Source organism: Rattus rattus, chromosome 16 (assembly GCF_011064425.1).
Source record: "Rattus rattus isolate New Zealand chromosome 16, Rrattus_CSIRO_v1, whole genome shotgun sequence".
Lineage (NCBI taxonomy): Eukaryota > Metazoa > Chordata > Mammalia > Rodentia > Muridae > Rattus > Rattus rattus.
The window spans coordinates 4,245,943-4,267,353 of record NC_046169.1 but is presented as its reverse complement, the minus strand read 5'-3'; the positions used below and the strand labels follow the sequence as shown (position 1 = coordinate 4,267,353).

General features: G+C 48.6%; 1 protein-coding gene across 1 annotated transcript in view; it reads left to right on the top strand.

Annotated features, from left to right (window-relative positions):
* The window catches only part of LOC116885856 (WD repeat-containing protein on Y chromosome-like), a 50,082-nt gene extending 29,211 nt beyond the window's left edge, over positions 1–20,871 (top strand). Inside the window, exons 11-19 of the mRNA XM_032887189.1 lie at positions 213–217; positions 1,930–2,025; positions 3,260–3,318; positions 3,703–3,844; positions 4,838–4,877; positions 5,884–5,972; positions 8,147–8,340; positions 15,651–15,748; positions 20,550–20,871. Of these exons, the coding sequence (XP_032743080.1) occupies positions 213–217; positions 1,930–2,025; positions 3,260–3,318; positions 3,703–3,844; positions 4,838–4,877; positions 5,884–5,972; positions 8,147–8,340; positions 15,651–15,748; positions 20,550–20,787 (961 nt within the window). The 3' untranslated portion in view covers positions 20,788–20,871. The remainder of the gene's footprint in view (positions 1–212; positions 218–1,929; positions 2,026–3,259; positions 3,319–3,702; positions 3,845–4,837; positions 4,878–5,883; positions 5,973–8,146; positions 8,341–15,650; positions 15,749–20,549) is intronic.
* The last annotated feature ends 540 nt before the right edge of the window (positions 20,872–21,411 follow it).

Here is a 21,411-nt window from a genome sequence, read left to right as displayed (position 1 = left end):
AAAGAGGTCGACACACTTTTGTGCCTCTGTAACCACCCCTGTGCTAAACACGAGCAGATAAACAGAGAGGTCACCTTTAGGACCTCTCAGAGACCACCTCCTAATACCCTTACATTGAATGCTGGCGGCCACAAGCCTTCGGTGCCTAAGAGCCCCTTATTTGCACCGAGCTGCCCTTCCTTCTCTGAAGCTCCCACCCCAGCTTGGCTCAGGGAGGGTCACGAAAGGACCTCGCTTTTCCCAGACTCCCTTTCCACAGTATTCTTTGTGGCTCTTGAGTTTCACTTACTACGAGACACCAGGGGACTAGGTGGTGGGTCCCAAACGCTGGCAGATGATGGGACTTAGGGATGTAGAGCTGGGCTCATTGATTTAGGACGCAGTGTCCACCGAGTCCCGGTTTGATGGCTGCCTCCTCTACCGAGTCTTCTCTGCCTAGGCCGTCTTCCCAGAGTCAATGCGAACGCCCGCGTGAGACACCTTCCCTGGCTCTGTCCCTTCCTGAACACACCAGCGGCATTTTGTCGGTGGCCTGGGAGTTTTCGTTAGCTTAGTTTTGGGTCTGTGCTGCTGTTTGCCCTACACTTGGCATGTGGCCCTATCCGTAAGTCAAGTGTTGCCCTGCTAATTGAGGTCCAAGTCTACCGTTGCCTTCTGGGCCCCGTACAAAATGGCAGACTTCCTTTACCAATAGGGCTTATTTTTCTCTGACCTTGTCTGGGGAGCTCGAACAAGCCCACCCCACTCTGCCCCACCCCACCCCACCCCACACACATACCTCTACATACAGAATGTCACACAGCCTTGGTGAAGATTACAGGTTCAACGTTTTCCAGATGAGAACCCATTCGCCCAGCACCTGAGACCCCCTGGAATGCCTTCCCATCTAATGAGGTCACTCCGTACCTTAGCATTCAGCCAATGACCTTTGCCCACCCTGGATGTCCCTACCCCTGTCCCCCAAACTATGTAACCCTTGATTCACCCCCAAAATAAAAGCTCCCCAAAGCTGGTCCTGGTGTGTTGTCATTACCATACATATTCACAGAGCTTCGGAACACCCCACCCCTGACACCCCACCTCATCCCCAGTTCCCTTTCATTGTCTCTGCTTCATTTGCCCCCGTGGACCAGTATTGGCTAACGACCCTGGGGGGGGGGAGCAGGGAGGGTCACAGAGAGGCTTAGATGTAAATGAAAAGTAAACAAAAAGGTATGTCGATCTTTAGGTCTGAACAAATCTTCCCATTTAAGCAACTGGGAATCTCCCCTTCTGGCAGCAGCCTACCACTGTATGGGTGAAGGTGTGTGTTTAACTAAAGGTTAAATAGAAGTTGCTCAACCAGGAGAACTCTGGGGGCTGTGATGATGCCTACCCTCACCCAGGGGCCTGGCTGTTTATGCTGCCTGGGTTTCTCAGATTTCTCAGCCTCTTTCTGTAGCTCATGCCACATTCCCATTCCTCGTCTCGGAGGTCCAAGTCCTAGGGTTGGAGGCAGCAGTTCAGAGCGTTCATAGGCTGCTGGAGCCATCATCTTTCTATCCCTGGCTGGGTTCTTAGTCCCTAAGGAGACTGCCTTCTTCTGTTTGCTTTCCAAATGCTGCTGGGGCCGCTACATGTGTGAGAGAGAGCTGATGTGTGCTGGAGAAAAAGAAGGAGAGTGAGCAAGTGAGAAAAAGATAGAGGCGCAAACGTGTGCGCCTGCGCGAGGAGGGGTGTGGCGACAGAGAGAAGCACACATGAGCATGCGCAGGGGTGGAGGGGTGCAAGAGAAAGACAGAGGCCAGGAGGGAGAGGGGAGAGAGACAGAGACAGAGACAGAGACAGAGACAGAGACAGAGACAGAGACAGAGACAGAGACAGAGAGATAGATGGGTCCAGGCAGGGAGATTGTGAAAACAAGCCAACAGTCTTGCCTTTAACTTCTAGGCCCAGACAGAAGTGTTTCCCGACTCACCTTCCTAAAGACACGGCTGACGAAGTTGGATTCAACAGCTGCTTCCCTCATCAGCAATGGGCCCCGAGGTGAGGCCTCTTATTTCTAAGATAAGCTCATCCCAGGATGGGTGAGGAAGCCCCTACCCCACCCCACCCCCAAGTCCCTAAGTAGCACAATTGACCTCTGCTATTTCATCGCCAGCCTTACAGATCCCAGGTTAACACTCCGATCTGCTCCAACCCCAGCCCATCCTACAGGAGGGCAGCCATGTAGCCAGGATGCCAGCCCATCTTCCTCCAAATCAAGTCTCTCTGCCCTGTTGTTCCTACAGCCTGCTGAGCCTAGGCCACCTTCCAGGGAGACTGACCTCAGGAAGAGACTTCCAGGCCCACCAGGACACCATTCAATTGGGCCAAACAGAAAAGCACACGTCAAGGGAAACTGGTTTAGGCAGCCACGGGTAGAGGAACCAAAGAAAGGCCAAAGGGTCACGTAGTGAAGAGGTAGCAGGCTGCTGAGGTCAACCTGGAGCTGGCAAATCCTAAGGAGAAGGAAGTGAGGGCTCAGCAGGGGCGATGAACAAGCTAGCGGCAGGAACATGACCTCCAAGCTTCAACTGTAACGAGTGGGCCCAGATCCAGGTCCCAAATACTCTAGGAGTTTTAGTAAAATCACAAAGGCAGTGGCAATGCTGTCCCGGTAGCGGCCAAGGCTAAGCTGTGTATATTTGGTCCCAGGGTGTTTGGTTGGTTGTCGCTGGTGAGCGGGGCTGTCTTCTCCTTGTCTCAGTCCCACACTGCAAGTCTTATGACGTCAGGGCTGTTGGGGGCTGGGGGAAGGAAGCTCAGCTGTCTTGGACTCCTTCAGGACCCATCCCCATTCTGTCTGCTTTACCCGAGGGTTGGAGGAGCATACAACCCCTTCCCCCAAAGAAGAGCAGGGCTCTGCAGCTATCCCAAGATCTATCTGCTTGGGGTTCCTCACTTCACAAAGGCCTGCTAGTGAATCTACATGCAAACCACAGGCAAGAATTGAGGCCACTAGGCCGGTACACACACACACACACACACACACACTGGGAGACATTAATTCTCAGCACAGCACATGTTGTACAGTTGGTACCCTCCTCTGCCAAGGTCACCCTGATTAGTGGAGGAGAACCTGATCCCCAGTATGGTTTTATAATTCTAACGGAAGGAAATGAACCAAATAAGGGAAAAATGTTTGCCCCTGGTATGAGATCATAGAGTCGGCCCAGCACATATTCAGTCCTTGGGTGGCTGGGTTCAGCACACTCCTTACCGCCTCCCTCTTACCCAGGTTCTGTCAGTTTCTGGAAGCTCTTTAGTGGGTCTGGCCTCATTGCAAACTTCACTCCGGTAAGTTGGGGGAACAAATGGGTAACTTTCAGGCCATGGTTTGCTTTACTGTTGTTGTTGTTGCTGTTGTTGTTGTTGTTGTTGCTTGTTTGCTCCCTGACACATCAGGATTGTCCGCTAGGTTCCAATTCTCTGCTTTGATATCGTCCTGACATTTCTAAGTGGCTGAGGGTGAGTTCCTGGTTTTATTTCTTTTGCTTTGTTTTGTTTTTTGAGACAGGGTTTCTTTGCATAGCCCTGGCTGCTCTGGAACTTGCTGTGTAGACCAGGTTGGCCTTGAACTCACAGAGATCCATCTGCCTCTGCTTCTCGAGTGCTAGGATTGAAGGCCTGTGCCAACACCACCAGAGCTACCTTATTATCTTTGCCTTTGCTATTTCTCAGGCCAGAGAAAAAGCGCAGGTGAGTGGCATCGTGGTGACATCAGGAGACACTGTCGCCTACCTGGCTGACCAGCATGGATTTATATATGTCTATGACATCCAGGAGTATGGCCTCTGGGGAGCAGAGCTGCAGCCTCCCAACAGTACGCAGTGAATTTCTTTGTGTTAAACCCCAGATAAGATTACTTTGGCTCTTGTGAGATTCTCTTGTGGGAAAATTAAATTGTCCCACTGCAAGGGTTTACTCTTAAAGCTCTTGGGAAGAAGAATCCCAGAAACATAGTTTTCTGAAAACATTTGATGTCAGCGAAGGCGCGGGAAAGGGGCATCCGTTAGCGCCAAACGGGGTGATTGCTCGCTGGCTTCTGAGGGACACACGGACAACCTGTGTCTAATGCTACACATGGCCGTTCTACTTGTAGAGACTTGGCAAAGGAAATGACAAATGTGCCCAGAGATTTACTTGCAAGATTGTGCAAAAAGAGGCTGTTTATCAGAGAGAGAGAGAGAGAGAGAGAGAGAGAGAGAGAGAGGAGGGAGAGGAGAGACACTACATGAGGACTGGTTGTACTTCCAGTGTTCATGTAAAAGCCAGGTGCAGAACACACACACACACACACACACACACACACACACACACACACACACACACACACACACACACGTGTCCCCATCTCCTAAGAGAAGATTGGTAGCCATAATATAATCCCAGCAGCACTCAGCAGTCAGAGACCGAGGATCCCCCTGGGCAAGCTGTCTAGCTATTAGACTCATCAATGACCGCCATGTTCAGCAGGAGACCCTGCCTCAGTTAATGAAGGGAAGAGACAGCCAGTATCAACCTCCACTCTTTACGTCTGTGTATCTGTGCCCACACACTCGCAAACATGCCAGCACACCATGTACATAGACACTCAAAATAAAAATCACAGAGGAAAGTCATCATTGTGTAAGCATGTTTCATTGGTCCGATTTCATACACTTTCTGACCTGGCATGGGGGAGGGGAGAGCCTTGCACATAGTGGGGCCTGGTGCTCACTTAGGGAAATAAAGCAGAAAGACCACCACCACCACATCAGTGCCACTTCCAACTGGACACACATCCTTACTGGACTCCTTTCTCTCTTCATGTTAGTGGTGACATCCTGGAGAGCTCACGTCAGCATGGTGACTTCGTGAGTACCATCCTTTTGGAGAGTTCAGTAACCTATAAAAGAAGGAAAACAACTTTTTGAGTTTTGGTCACAGAGGTTCTTTCAAAATCCCTGAAAGGTGACTGGAGGAGGAAAACTGCATTTCCGTTCTGCTCCTGAGGAAACAAGAGGGCGGTGGCCTTCTTGGAGTCAAAGGGAGAGATGTTGGGGGCTGGGCTGGTGCTGCCATGTAATCAGATGCTAAATACTGGCCCCCAGGATCTGGTTGCAACTTCCGGTTGCTCATCTTAGTCTCTGATGGTTAAATAAAAATGACCTAAAGCCAATTACTGGGGAGAAGAGAGGTAGGCAGAGCCTTGATTAACAGGGGGGAGTGGGGGGAGGGGTGGGGGTGGGAAGAGGAGTGGTGGGAGGAGTGGGGGGGAGGGGGATCACAGGTAGGAACCTTGCCGATGGATGGACAGTTGGGATAATGTGAGGGGAGGAGAAGAAGATGGAGAGATCAAGAGGCCCTTTAGATGGGCTGGACCAGGACCATGTGGCCCAGAGAAATTTCCCTTGAGGGCAGGCACCGTCCCATGAGACTCAAACAGCGGGTGACTTAGGGAGTACAGCTGAGAAATACCCGGTCTAGCATAGAAAAATAGTTCAGGGGTAATCACCTAGTAATTGTGCTAAAGTTAATTAAATACATTGATAGGGCTCTGTTTTGACTATTGGGGGGTAGAGGGGCGAGCCAGGTCCTAATCAGAACTAATGGAGTTATCAATAACAATTACAACGGCACACTGACCTGGGGTTCTACTGCACGTTTATGAGCTCAGTTGGTCTGGATTCACCTGAGGCTTGAAAGGACTGAATGCTGAGAGAGAGAGAGAGAGAGAGAGAGAGAGAGAGAGAGAGAGAGAGAGAGAATTTCCACCCCACTTGATGCCTTGGGGTGGGGGGGTGGAGGCGGGGCTGGGATTATGGAAGAAGCACACTGTGAGGGAGGTGACCAATCTCCTTCTCCCTTTTATCTTGCTAGTCTGGAGCTGGTCGAGGGAGATAGCATCTTACTGTCCTCCTCCCTTGACTGCACAGTGCGCCTGTGGAGCAAGGATGGGGCATACATAGGTAAGACCGGCCTCCGCTCAGTTCAGGGCCAGGGAGCCATGGCCGCACAGAGTCACACACTTCTGGTAGTGTGTTAGTATGTCCAGGCTGCCATCAGCGGAGACGGGGTAGCTTAATGAAAAGTTATTTCTTCGGAGTTCCAGACTTTGGCTCCAGGATGGTAGTCCCCACGTGACCTGATGAGGAATTTGCTTGGCTTTTCAGAGCGCTGGCCTCTTGATCCACACATGATGGAGATGGCTCTCTGTTGTCTCTTACAACAGGAACACTAATAGTATTAGGTCTTATGACCTTATTTAAAGCTAATTTCCTCACCAGGGTCCCTGTCTCCAAATGTAGTCTGGGGGAGAGGAGTTGAGGCTTCAACATATACAGTTTGGGGGGCTGTGATTTGGTCTATACCATAACATCAGCTTTTTATCTTCAAAACTAGAAAAACAAATCAAAGATACTTGAACTCATTGAAATCAGTGGGCCGAGGGTTGTCACTTTGGGAAGGAACTGTTTTATCATGAAGATCATAGCCAGGTAGAGACATTCAGCTATGTGACCGGCAAAGGCCTGGCATATTTGGACCATAGCAATGAGAATAGCCTGACCCATTACTTAGAAAGATGGTGCCCCACATTGGGCACAATATGTTGTAATAAATATTGAACAGTCATGGCACGAATTTTTATTTATTTTATTTTTATGAGTACACTATAGCTGTCTTCAGACACACCAGAAGAGGGCATCAGATCCATTACAGATGTTTGTGAGCCACCATGTGGTCGCTGGGAATTAAACTTAGGACCTCTGGAAGAGCAGTCAGTGCTCTTAACCACTGAGCCATCTCTCCAGCCCTCTACCATATTTAAAACTAAAAAGAAAAAGAAAGAAAGGAATTCTTCACCCCCTGTTCAGCAGGAAGCAGTCACAGAAAATTGTCATCCCAGTCCCTCAAGTTGGGGTGTCTAGTTTTGGTATTTCATGAATTATAGATACGTTGTTGGTTTTTTTTTGTTTTTTTTTTTAAAGATTTATTTTATTTTATGTATATGAGTACACGGTAGTTGTCTTCAGACACAGCAGAGGAGGGCATCAGATCCCATTACAGATGGTTGTGAGTCACCATGTGGTTGCTGGGATTTGAACTCAGGACCTCTGGAAGAGTAGTCAGTGCTCTTAACCTCTGAGCCATCTCTCCAGCCCGATACATTGTTGTTTTAAGGGATAGTTTGCAAATGTTGTCATTTTGGGCAGGGAAGAAACTAGAGAGCTTAGACTCAGGGATTTCTGTCTTTCCTTCCCTCTTCTCTGTCCTTTCTTTCTTTTTTCTTTTTTTTTTTTTTCTTTTTTTCGGAGCTGGGGACCGAACCCAGGGCCTTGCGCTTGCTAGGCAAGCGCTCTACCGCTGAGCTAAATCCCCAACCCCCCTTTCTTTCTTAGGTAAAGGGAAGGGGGTTGAAAAGAAAAAAGGGGGATAGAGCAACCGTATAAGAAATTAGATGAATGGGGAAGGAGAAGAAGCTGCTGTGGGATAAAAGAACATGTAGGGGAAGAGAAAGGAGAACCACCCATGGGTTAACTGAGCATAAAAAATGTGGCCATGTTGTCTGGCCAGTTGGAGCCAAGGACAGCTCAGATGAAACATAGTAACTAGTAAGTGATAACTCGGGGTTACCGAGAGGGAAATGGATTCTGACAGCACGGAGGGTAGGCAGCTGCCCAGCTACTGTGCTGCTTAAAGCATTAAAATATAAAGTCTCTGTGTGTCTTCCATCCGGGAGCATAACTGGTCTAAGGAGGGAAGGAACCTCTCTGCAGGATTATTCAATATTTATTACAACAGAAAGACCATACGGCATTTCCGGCATCTTGACCCGTACCTTGTGTTTCTTGAAATAGATCTGTGTCTGGTTGAATTTATCTTTCAAGTTCTTAATACATTATTGAGTAGCCTGCCCCTATGTGGTAGGAGGCCTTCTAAGGGATTCTCTTTCAAGGGTGAGTTGCCCCGTATTTGTTTGCTATAAAGCAACCAGGGAATAGCTTATCTGGACTGAGGCGGCCCTGCCAGTCTTAAGGAGGTCTACCCATCTTAGCAGTAGGCTTCACTCTGGTTAGAAGACAGGTTACCATTTCCCACTGTGATCTTCACGGTACTTGTTCATTTCTCTTTATTCCCCTAGGGACCTTTGGGCAGAATCGCCCCTGGGATGTTTTCACTCCTGACTCCTGGGGTCACCCAAGAGTCCCCTTGGAGATTCTAACAGACCCTCAGAGCATGCCTACCCACCTGGTACTGGAAACGGATGTTCCAGCTGGATGCTCGGGAGGACGGCAGGAGCAGGGCCACACGACAGAGGAGAAGGTCCTGTTTGAGGTGGGCGTTTGAACCAAGCACTTGTGCTTCCTTTGTGGGTTCTCTGCTGATCGGCAGGATGCACACATAGGATAAGGAATTCAAAGCGTCATCTGCCGAGCCAAGGCAACAGGAGGAGATTGTGTCTCCTCCATCCTGGGCAATGGCACTGATCTGGACCAGGAGCACATGTGATCCATCAGTGAGATGAAGGATCTCTGGGCTCTTTTCTCCTACGGACAGGCAACTGTCCCTGGCCTTGGGACATAGCAGCATGCTCAATCCTAGTATCGAGTCTAAGACAGGCAGACCCTGCACACTCAGCTCATACCTCTCATTCTGAGATGCATTTAAAAGCATCTAATAAGTGGGAGGAAGCTATGATCGGCTTAATGCCCAACTCCATGAGAATCAACGTCGGAGCAAGAGATTTGGAGAGGGCCCTGGGAGATGCAGCCTTGATTTAGAGCCCCCATGAAATATATTCATTTCCAAGAAATGCTTGCCCTTTAATGAATGGAGAAGGAGGTCATTTCATGAGCTATTGCTTGCCAGATATGTCACAACTCGAAGCAGGACACCTGCTCTGCCAGCACAGTCTTTGGGTTTTTTTTTTTTTTTCTTGGCAGCCTCACAGAATACAGATCTCCCAGTATAACCCAGCTACCGACTCCAGCTTAGAGCCCCAGAGATGTTCGAAATAGAAACAAAGGATCCAAGCAAGCACGTGCCGGGAACAGCTTCTGCCTCACCTGAAGCTCCTCTGCCTTCTCGTGCTCAAGGTTATTGAATGATAGATACCCCAGTGGCAGGCAGTCTGGGGAGACTCAGAATGTGGCAGGCACTGTTGGCTGATTTAGAAACACAGCCGTTTCAGCTAGCCTTCGATATGGAACACTCTAATGTGTTCATTAATTCTGATAGGCCCGCAATTTAGCAAACAAAAGCTCAGGCGGAGGTGGGAAGAGAGAAAAGAGAATGAGGGGGGATGGGAAGGGGGGGATAATGACAAAGCTCCAGCCAGTTCTTAGTTCAGAGACAGATCTAGGGAGAAATCAAAATTCAGGCTCCAGGGGAGGAGGTGGGGAGAGTTCTGGAGGGCACAGTGGGAGGAAGAGGAGACAAAGAAAGAAAGGAGAAAGGTAAGGCAGGAAGAAGGATGAAGGGGGCAGGATGCTCAGTGCAACAAAATCAGGGTACTGTAATTCATAGTGGGCTGCTTGCTCTCCAAGGATGGACGAAGTCTCCTGGGTGATTTTGATCTTGTATAAGATAAGGGTCCTTCACACCAGGGAGCTATGGTAGCAAGTCATGTGACACCTAGAGCAGAAGCTGAGAGCTCACACCCTAAAGACTGACTCGGAGAGTGAGCAATGGAGATGGGTGAGGCTCTGCAAGCCCCAAGCCAAGAGAATGCACTACAAATGTCACCAGTCTTTAAGCCCCTCAAAGCCCACCCCAGCGACACCCTTCTTTCAAGATGGCCACAGTTCCTAAGACTCTCAAACAGCACCACCAATGAGGGACTGTCCCGGCTGATATTATGTCAACTTGACACAAGCTAGCTGAAAGGAAGGAACCTCAATTGAGAAAATGGAAAATAACTCCATGAGATCTGTTTGTAAGGCAAGCCTGGAGGGCATTTTCTTAATTAGTGATTCACAGGGAAGGGCCCAGCCTATTGATGGTGGCGCCACCTCTGGGCTGGTGGTCCTGGGTTCTGTAAGTAGGTAGACTAAGCAACACATGAAGAGCAAGTCAGTAAGCAGCATCTTATGGCCTCTATATCAGCTCCTGCCTCCAATATCCTGCCCTGTTCAAGCTCCTGTCCTGAATTCCTTTGGTGAAGAACAGTGATATGATGTGGAACTGTAAGTCAAACAAACCCTTCCCTCTCCAACTTGCCTTTTAGTCATTGTGTTTCATCATAGCAGTAGAAACCCTAACTAAGACAAGTTGGTACCAGGAGTAGGGTATTGCTGTGACAGACCTGACCGTGTTTTGGAAAACATTAGGATAGGACTTTGGAAATTTGGGCTTGAAAAGCCATTGAGTATTGGAAGCTAAGAATGTTGAGAGCAGTGACGACTATGGAGGCCTGGCTTATAAAGTTTCAGAGGAAAGTTTAAAGACTCTGTCGGCGCCATTTGCTATTCTGAGTTGAGAATCCATGGTTCCGGTTAGCTAGGCCTGAAGAATCAGCTGTGATTTTAAAAAAGAGGACAGCATTCTTGAGGTGAAATCTTCTGGAACGTGTTTCCTCAGGGCGAGCACACAGAAGCTGTGTTCCAGAAGCAGCCAAGTTTGTACACCTCATGCTGGCAGCCAAACTTGGTAGAGTAAGAATCACTTAGGTGGTGCTGATTTGGAAAGCCTGGAGGAAAGCAGCCTAGGCTTGGCAGTGTGTAGCAGGGCTGGAGTCTGTGAAGAGAGCCCAGGAGAGGCTATTGTTGAAAGTGCAGCCGGGTTCCAGCAAGGGAATCCAGTAGTTTTGGAGATGCCAGTACCGTGGGATGACCACAATGACTAGCAGCAGGTGTGGAGTGGAACTGGCCTATATGTATAGGCTTATAGTTATCAAAGCCTACTTTCATAGGGGTTCTTCAACCACCCTTATAGCCCAAGTGACCAAAGGTAGGAGAGGAAAATGGCTAATCAGACAAGGGGAATGTGGAGCTGTTTAGAAGTGGTTGCGTGGGGTATCCAAGCCAGCTCAGTCAGTCAACAGGGTCTCAAGGGAGGAATTGAGGATTGAAAAAATAAAAAGACTATTAGACAACACAATAACATGACTCCACTCGGTGCTGAGGCTGAAATGGCCTTATTTTTCTCCAGTCTGCTTTTATATCATTCTAAGTACATGCAAAGAATAAGGTCATTTCTAGGTCAAGAGACAAACAAGGCAATAAACCAAGTCCCATGGTTCTCGGGTACTTACCAAAATCATCAAGATATCGAGCCTACTTCCTTGTCCTATCCCAACATCAAATTCCTGCCTGAGCCTATTTCCCTGTCCTGGCCCAATGTCAAATTCCTGCCAAATTTCTAGAAGTGTCCCCAAGAGCTCTCCACATCTCGATGAATCCAGGCTTTGTTGCCTACAATCCACCCCACTAGCAAAACACCAAACACAAGTAAGCAGCAGTAGCTCAATCCAGAAGAAACCATGAGGCCCCCACTGATCGGCATGAGTCCGCTAATGCAGCAGCCAGAGCACCACCGGAAGTTCTTTGGTGTGGTTCTCGCTACAGAGTCACAGCAAGCAAAGATCTGAGGATAAAGCGAGGCACACCAATGCCACAGCGTCATCAGCAAAGCCCAGCAAGGCACACCAATGCCAGAGTGTTGGCCACTGTCTGGTGCATTATACTCTTTCCAAACATGTGTCCTCTCAAGCAAACCAGCAAAACATCACATGCCCTTTCACCAGACATCTTGCAGAAAAAACACCGGATGTCTGTTCTCCACAAAACTTCCTGTCGAATATCTGCTTCAACAAAACATCCTCTCCATAAGATGGCTTCCTGAAAAACATCACATGACACCACCGAGCCTCCAACGAAACCGGAAATCCCCATTTCATGTGTGTGCTGCAGAGGGCTGAGCTGTAGAAGCCACCCCAAGCCCTTTGGAGGATTGTGAGTGAGCTCCAGACATTGGATATTATCTGTACGGTTGGAGATTGGTTTTGCTTTTATTTGGTTGTGATTTGCTCATCCATCTTGAAGTTAGAAAGCATTTCATTTATTTTTTTATTTTACAGGAGCCCACAGTTGAAAGACTGAACACTATAAATGATTTTCAGGTTTTAAAGAGAAACTCCCGATTTAAAAAAAAAAAAAAAAAAAGACTGAATTTTAAGGTGTTTGATTTTGTAAAGACTATGAAGCTTTTTTATTCTTCTCTCACATATTATATCCCAGCCGTAGTTTTCCCTCCTCTCCTCTCAGGCCCTTACTCCCAACCTCCCTCCTCCCCCAGATCCACTCCTCCTTTGTTTCCCTTCAGAAAAAGGCAAGCTTCCCAGGGATATCAATCAAGTGTGGCATATCAAGCTGCAATAAGACCAGGTATACCCCTTCACGTTGCTCTCCCTGCCCTCATGGGTTCATCAGCCAGTGTGGTCTCTGAGAACAAAGGGAGCAGAGATAATGAGTATGTGGTGGTGGTGGGTGTGTGGCAGGCGGTGGCATTTTGGAAGCCCTGTACATATAGTGAATGACCACATTAGGACCAGCTGCCGGGAGGCAGATCAACTTTACTTTGGGTGATTCAAGGCTTATAAAGTTCCCAGGGATGGTGGGTAGAAACATCCAGGAAGGGCAAAGGTCACTGGCTGAAGACTTAGGGTACTAAATTGGCATTTCAAGAATCTCAGGTTCTTACTGAATAGGCTCGCATCAGGAGAAAGGAAGTTGATCCTGTAATCTAACTGAGCCTAGGTAACATTCTTCAGGTAGAGAGGTGTGGGGTTTTGAATTTCTCAGACAAGGTCAGAGAAGGAGAAGCCCGGCCAATGAAGGGAGTCTCCCATATTGCACAGAACTCAGAGGTTATCCAGTCATGATGGACGTCGACCTTAATTAGCAGAGTTTTCCCACACCTTCAAATTAAGGCTGGGCAGGACAATTCAGTAGGGGTAAAAAGAGTCCCAAAAGCAGGCGAGAGTCAGACATAGCCCCCTTCCCACTGTTAGAGTACCCAAGAACACCATGCTACACAACTCTAACAGATATGCAGAGAATTTATCTCAGACCCATACCGGCTCCCTGATTGTCGGTTCAGCCTGTGAACCTCTGTGGGTTTTCTCGTGGTGTCCTTGACCCCTCTGCTCCTACGATCCTTCCTCCCCATCTTCTGCAGGGATCCCCCACCCCAACTCTGTCTAATGTTTGGCTGTGAGTCTCTCCCTCTGCTCCCATCAGTTGCCGGGTGAAGACCCTGACGACAATTATGCTCAGCTCCAGTCTAGGAGTATAGCAGAGTATTGCTAGAAATCATTTCATTGACTTCTCTTGAAATTGCCTGTCTTGTTTGATTCTCTCTTACCCTAGGCTACCCAGCCTCTGGTTCCGAGCCCTCCAGGCTGGGTCAGGTATAGGCTCCCTCTCATGGCCTGGGTCTCAAGTTGGACCGGTCACTGGTTGGCCACTCCCACAAGTTCTGCACCATCTTTTCTTCAGGACATCTTGCAGGCAGGACAAATTGTAGGTCAAAGGTTGCGTAGCTGGGAAGACTATGGGACTTTTAAAGATTGTAAAAATGCTTTATACTGTGACATTGATGTTAATGTGTGATCTTGGGAATGAACCAGAAAGGAAAGGTTATGGCTATGAATGTTTTTGTGTCAAGTTGACAGGGATCAATTGTCCTGGCTAGTTCTATGTCGTCTTGACACAAGCTAGAGGCATCTGAAAGGGGGGAACTTCAATTGAGAAAATGTCCCCATAAGATCTGCTCATAGGGCATTTTCTTAATTAGTGATTGATTGAGGAGTGATGCCACCCCCAGATTAGTAGTCCTGGGTCTGTAAGAAAGCAAGCTGGGCAAGCCATGTGGAGTAAGCCAGTAAGCAGCATCCCTCTGTGGCCTCTGTCTCAGAGGTTCCTGCCTCCAGGTTCCTGCCCTGCTTGAGTTCCTGTCCTGACTTCCTTTGATATGGTATGGAAGTCTAAGCCAAATAAACCCTTTCATCCCCAGTTTCTGGTGGTCATGGTATTTCTTTTTTCTTTTCTTTTCTTTTTTTCGGAGCTGGGGACTGAACCCAGGGCCTTGTGCTTGCTAGGCAAGCACTCTACCACTGAGCTAAATCCCCAACCCTGGTCATGGTATTTCATGCAGGTATAGAAACCATAATAGAAGAGCTAGGCAGGCGCAAGGCCCTGGGTTTGGTCCTCAGCTCCCAGAAAAAAAAAAAAAGACAAAATAGCAGAAACCATAATAGAAACAAGACTTCAAAACACCACAAAGTCATGTCTATGATTTAAAAAAAAGGGCAGAAAACAAAACTCCAAGCCCTTATATGGTGGATTTGGACCAGGAATCCAGTTCATTCAGTCATGTGATCTTTAGCAGTCCCTCCTGCTGAGCTATGAAATGGTGTGTTAGGCAATCTAGAATTTTCTTTCCAACCTTCAAAACGATGGGATTGTCTTATTTTCTGTGCAAGAAAAACTTATGTTGTAAGACCCCATAGTGGCCTTACCTCAGGAGCGCCACCCACAGAGCACAGGTTGACAGAGTGACCGCTGCAATAGCATGAGGGTATACGGTTTTTATTCCACGTACGTGGGGTTGCTCATCCACGCAGGGAGAGGCAACCCCAAACCCAAAAAGCACACAACTTTTATTCGTTACAGAGGGCAGACTTCAGCCACAGGATTAGCTGGCTCATTCTCATTGGTGGTTCACAGGACAAAGGATCTGGTCAGGTTTTGGCTGGCCTGCTCAAGGGGCTGTTCTTGGCTCAGTTGGTCACTTTCCTCATCCAGCCCTACACCTGGCCTTGGTGAATCACTGGGAAAGGGCTAAGTTGGCACGTCTCTTGGGGGGGGTGGTGAACTGGGTGGTTGGGCAGGGTCAGAATGACATCTTGTGGTTATTTTTGGAATTTACCACAGGGAGGGTTTGGGGGTCTTTCTGAGAACAGTTGTTTTTGTTTTGTCCTAATTAGCTTAGTCAGAATTGCCTCAATATCTTGATCACCAAAACTTTATCATATCACTGGGCATCCTGATGTCAGATGTATCTCTCAAAAAGGTCACAAGTTTGTCATAGGCGTCCTCACCACCAGATGTATTTCTCAAAACCTTGCTTTTACAGCTTTGTTTTTTACATCTATGAAACTTTTTTTTAAGATTTATTTATTAATTTTATATACAGCATTCTGCCTGCATATGTGACTGCAGGACAGAAGAGGGCACCAGATCTCATTACAGATGGTTGTGAGCCACCATGTGGTTGCTGGGAATTGAACTCAGGACCTCTGGAAGAGCAGTCAGTGCTCTTAACTGCTGAGCCATCTCTCCAGCCCACATCTATGAAACTTTATTTCTTCACTTAATGTGTTAATTGGACTCTGGAATACTGACAGTGCCTCTTCCAAGATGCCAGGTGACTTCATACAACCATAGTCCAAGTGAGTTGACTAGACGCTAAGACGCACTCACAGGAAGACGCTCCAGGGGAAGGTCTCCTGTCCTCTGGCCAGTTCCGCCAGCCTGAGTCTTGTCCCAACATGGAAAAGACACATGCCTCCCTGTTGGCTCTTGGTCTCGGTTACCAGAGTGGTTATGGCTTCTGCTCTCACTTCTCTGTCTTTTTTCCTCCAGACTGAAAATACCCCCAACCCTCCGTCCCCAGAAGGCCCCGTTGTTGAAGTGGAGGCGAAAGCAGATAAAAGCCGATGGTCTGCGTTTAGCCATGACAGGTCAGTCTGGACAATCAGGCCGGTCAAAGGAGCTACTCCCTCCTTCACCCCCACCCCCAAAGAATGCATCAGTCTTTGGCTGCCCTCCATCTCCTACATGTGTTATTCATCTCAAAGCTCCCCCAAACCGTGAGTATAACTGGGGTTGCTACTCAGGTGTCACCCACTGAGCATCTTACCTATGTGATTTAACACCACCCCCACCCCCATTTTATCAGGCTACCACCCATGACCAAGGCTCATCTGTTTGTCTTTGCCTACAGCTCTGCTCCTTGGCAGCACACGAGGCAGTGCGGCCTCACCATCTCTCCCACAGGTACCCTATATAGCCCTTCTGGCTCCCAGAGGCCCTGGGGTGAGGATAAAGGCCCCAGAAACCCACAAAGCTATAAATCCCAGGCTACCTCAAAGCCCCATGTGCACTCTAGGTCCCTATACACTGGCACAGGTCAGGTTCTAGAAAAGCAGAGTGTTCCCCACCACGTCTCTGAGATGTTCCTCTCTAGGTCTCAGTCACTAAGAGACCCAAAGAAACAGTCCTTTCCATGACCTCTGATGCCCCTCTCACCATAGAATTTAGGTCAAGTGCCTGGGTGAGTGGTGGCTCCATCATCACCGAGTGCCATGTTCATCAAGAGCGTATTTCCATCTGCACAGTATCTAATGGTAAAGACAGCTACAGGGACCCCATGCCTTCCACCTACAGCCCTGAAAGTACAAACAGGGGCCGAGGGAGTTGGGGGATCCATCATGTACTCTCCAGCTGACTCAGCATGCTTTCTGGAATATTTTAGGAGTGTCTCCTTACCTCTGCTCACATCTTAAGGGGCAGCATATAGTCACGTGACCACAGCTGTTCACAACTGAGGCCATGTCTAAGGAGAGGAGACAAGTAGCAAGCTCCGTCCCAGAAGCTAAGAATGTAAAATGCTTTGGGTGCTTTTAGGATGAGAGGGTCTGTCACACAGAAACTCTGTCCGCCATGATGCATCACTGCCAGAGGGTGTCTGGAAACCGCAAATCCAAAGTTTATCTGGGTCAAATAGCTGATTTATGGGGAAACCACACAGACTTGGAATTTAGCAACCGTGACTATGAATCATTTCAACTTCCTGCCTATATACTTGGAGATCTCCCAAGAAGGTGTGGGATATACAGTAAGATGCCGGATGTGGTGGTGACCTGGACTGTGGTGTGAGTTGGAGCCTGGAAACAGGAGGCTCCTTCCCTGTCACCGACACCATTGGCATCTCCACCTGGGACCTATTGAGTAAACAAGGCAGCCAGCAGCTGCAGACGGAGCCCTGGTTTTTGTTTTTTTGTTTTTTTTTTTTTAAGATTTATTTATTTTATGTATATGAGTACACTGTAGCTGTCTTCAGACTCACCAGAAGAAGGCATCAGATTCCATTACAGATGGTTGTGAGCCACCGTGTGGTTGCTGGGAATTGAACGCAGGACCTTTGGAAGAGCAGTCAGTGCTCTTAATCACTGAGCCATCTCTCCAGCCCTTGTTTTTGTTTTTCGAGATGGGCTGTCCTGGATCTTATGCTGTATACCAGGCTGGCCTCAGACTCACAGAGATCCTCCTGCCTCTGCGTCCCAAGTGCTGGGATTAAAGTGTGCACCACCACACCCATCGGAGCCCTGTTCTTTACACACCTCCTCAGGCCCTCTTTTGCCTCAGGTTGCTCCTCTCCTCAAAGACACTGATGCAGGACACGAGGTAGGAAAAGGTCCCGAATGTCATTAAGAGCAAGTACAGCAAGAAGCCAATCGGATTTGACTCTCTGTGTTTGCTTACCACAAGGATAAAATAAGCAAAATGTGAAGAGAGAGATACGCAGGGAAGGACAGAGGAGGAGGCGGGCCTGTGGGGTGGGTCCTACCCCATCAATCCTGGTGGTTGTTGGGTAAATTTTAAAACGTAAGCCTCTTAAGACAGGATACATTAGAAACCATCCACACATTCTGTCAATAGGCCATTTCGATTTGCACATTCATTCACTGGTCTTTGGATGTTCAATGAGCTTTGATTTCTGCTTTTACAAAAAAATAAAAATGAAGCTTAAAACATGTAAGCGCATTGTTCTTCCCAATTTCTAGAATTTCCCCAAACCATCGTTTATCCTCAGTTCTCTATCATCCGCCAACTGAGCGCCTTCACCCCGGCAGAGGCTCCTTTGTTTTTCTCATTAATATAATTTTTGCTTTGTTCAGATGAATTTATAATCACAATGAAGTGTCCAAGAGGCATGGGCAGGTGTGCAAACAAACACAGCTGGTTCTGGCTACACCCACACCGCTCCCCTTTGGGTAGAAGGCCACGGTTGCTGTCTGGCATGTGGGAGCATTCGCAGGGCCGTTGAGCATTTACAGGGAGGGTATTTACTGACGGAGTCCTTTCAGAAAGCATCTACTGCAGTGTTTCTTTATGGAACATATTCTCCGGAAGTCAAACTGTGTTTTTTGTGTGTAGCTTGACTCTATGTAGAAAGCAGGAGAGATCGCGGTGGGGAAGGAGAAGACCGCATCTACAGCCCGTAGAACGAGCCATTCCTCCCTCCACTGTGTGGAGGATCTCCTTCCGAGGCCATCTCAGACGTTTAGGCAGGAAATTCAATAAGACTTTGTTCAGTTTTCATTCTATTACTGGAGACGCCCAACTGGGGATCTCTTCAGAAAAGGAAACTGAGGCTCAGGGAGACCATGCTGCTTACCCGACGTTAAATCAACAGGAGGTGGCCAGGCGTAGAGAGAGCTTAGCTATTATTTGGTTTTCCTGCAGCTCTCCTCGGAGACCAAGCCTTGGGCTTTTCCGTGAACATAAAAAGAGAACACAGACTGTACCTGCTCTAAACACGGGGATGCCTTGGGCAAGTGGCAGATGGTTGTGAATCAAGCATCCACCAGCCTGCAGAATGCAGCCCCAGGGTTGGCGCTAGGGCATCTCACTGACGAATTTGTTGCCTGGGGTCCCTTTAAAGTTGAAACAGAATGGTGGGAAGATGTCTGGAAGATGTCGCTTCCCTGACTCTGCAGGGTGAGGGGAGGCCCAGGAATCATTTCCAGAGAAATGCTACCAGGGAGGTGAGCAGACAGCCCGAGAAGATGTGCACAGAATAAAGTGGGTAATAGAATAGCAGAATCTGCATTTTGGTAGAGAACGCAGGCCAAGCCAGAGAACAAGGGACCAAGATGGCAGCAGAGGTCCCAGAGACAAACCATGCTGTAGGAAGCAGGGTTAAGTACTCCTCATTCCCCTGAGCATCCCGTCTTGTCGAACCTCATCCCGGAGTGCCTCTGGGGAAAGGTTGTTAGACGTTCGCCTCACAGTATTTGTTTGGGGCTGCTCTGTGCCTACTCTGCAGTGTAATAAAACACAGGGGACACCCCCACAAACAGGGAGGAGGAGTCTGTCCCGAGAAAGGGAAGACAGGTCGCCAGCCTCCATGGCTTCATCGCGCAGCTCTTGCATAATGGGAGGAGGAGTGTGAAGCATCTTGGGAACTTCGGCGCAAGGCATGATGGGAGAGTGTTTGGAGAGAGGGGATTCATGCTGGTACCTGAGAAATATTAGTGTCAGTGTGAGGGTGTGGCCACTTGAAAGGGGATTTAGAAGGAGATGGAAGTTCTACCATGTGTATGAGGCTGAGGATTTTGTGCTAAGTTAAACAAACCAGTCGCACGATGACAAATACTGCCTGATTCCAAGGCACGAAGTACCCAGAGTCATCAGACTCTCCCAGTCAAAGTGAAGTGGCCACTGTTAGGGGCTGAAGAGAAGGGAATGACTAGATGCTGTGTGTTTCCAGTTTTATGAAGTGGAAGAGCTTAGCAGCTGACCAGGCTGGAAGGTGGATGCAGTCCTGGCTCTTGGGAGCCGGACGTAGGAAAGTCAGGAGTTCAAGGTCACCCTCTGCTGTATAGGGAACTGAAAAGGCCAGCCCTGGGCTGCGTGAGACCCCGTCTCAGAAAACTAAAAGTTCTGGAAATGAACAGTGATGGCAGTTACACAGCAGTATGAATGTATGAAATATGTATTTGGCTCAGGTAACTTATACAATGCATTTAATACCGCAATTAAAAATAAAGAAGCGGGAGGGGGGGCGGCAAAAAGGTGACTTTGGTTAAGGACACTTGTGGCTCTGTTGGAGGACCCAGGTTCAGTTCCCAGCATCCACATGGCAACCCAAAACCATCTGCAATCAAGTTCCAGAGGACCTTCTGGTCTCCCCAGGCTCTGTATACACACACACACACACACACACACACACACACACAGCACACAGACACACTCACACGTACTCACACGCACACACGCACGCACACACACTCACGCACACACTCACACATGCGCACACACACGGTGCACAGACACACATGTAATCAAAACACCCATACAAACGAGACAAAATATTTTTAAAAATTAAAGTGCTGAGGTAAGCATATGAAAGAGCAAAGCCCTTGAGGACGAGGGAAGAGGGGCCATTCTAGCTTTGAGTAGTTCAGTGTAACTGAAATGGTGTTGGGTTGCGAAAGCCATTGGAACAAGAAATGAATTCTAACCGGTAGGAGCAGTTGGCTTTCCAAGGTGCCTAGAAATGACCAGAAGGAAAGAATTGGTGAGAGACAGTCCAGGGAAAGGGATCACACAGACACGTGTATTCGGAAGGCACGCTGGTGTGCTCGTTGGTGTGTGTGTGTGTGTGTGTGTGTGTGTGTGTGTGTGTGTGTGTGGTGTAGCTGCCAGCCTTCAGACACCCGAAGAATCCTTACGCTGTCTCTCTCTTCCCCCCAGACTATTGTCAGCTCGAAGAAAGCCTTGCTGGAAGGTGCCTGAGCTCAAATGGCCCAGCATTTACCAGGCCCTCCAGTGCCATGAGCTCGCCTTTGTGTCTGCTCTCGGAGAGAAGCCAGATTTGTCTGTTACCGGCTCTGACTTGCTCCCTGTCAGTTTCCACAGCCCTGAAAGGGAAGTCGAGCTGCTGGAAAGGAAGAGACTCTCACCCTGGAGCGGTTTCTTGCCTGAGTGCTAAGGACCTCGACCTCCGCGCTTGGCCAGCGTAATGGAAGGGTCTGGCTGAGATTAAGGCTTGTCCCTGAGGCACAGAAAAGAACAAGATGAGAAATGATCTCAGTCCCTGTGGGCTCATCCTGCAGCAATTAGAGCTGAAATTTCAGAGAACAAATTGGATTCGCAGTGTTCTTTCTAGAACGTCAGCGTCTCACTGTGTAGAGGAAACCCAGAGCAGGTGGCCACAGCGAGTGGCCCCAAACAGCTCCTCCAACGGGCCACCTACCACTTAGGGCATCTGCCTGGGGTAGGCTGAGGACAGTGAAAAGCAGGGAGGCTTCTGGGAACAGAGAAGACACTTTGCTAGTTTGTTTTTTGCCAGGGAGGCCTGCTCTCAGACAGATGGGAGTTTCTCATCAATTCCTAACAATAGACACTGTCTGCAGCCATCTTACCAACAAGGAAAACTGGGACTTCCAGATGTTTATCCACTTCTTGTAGGAGATCCATCAAGAGGGGCGTGGCCTTTTCTCAACGCCACTACTCATGATAGTCTAGGTGTGGCTCCTAGGAGCTGCGCGCCAGTTCCTCTGTGATCTGTTCAGTAGGCAGATCAAAGGTAATGGCTACTATGTTGTCCCCGACC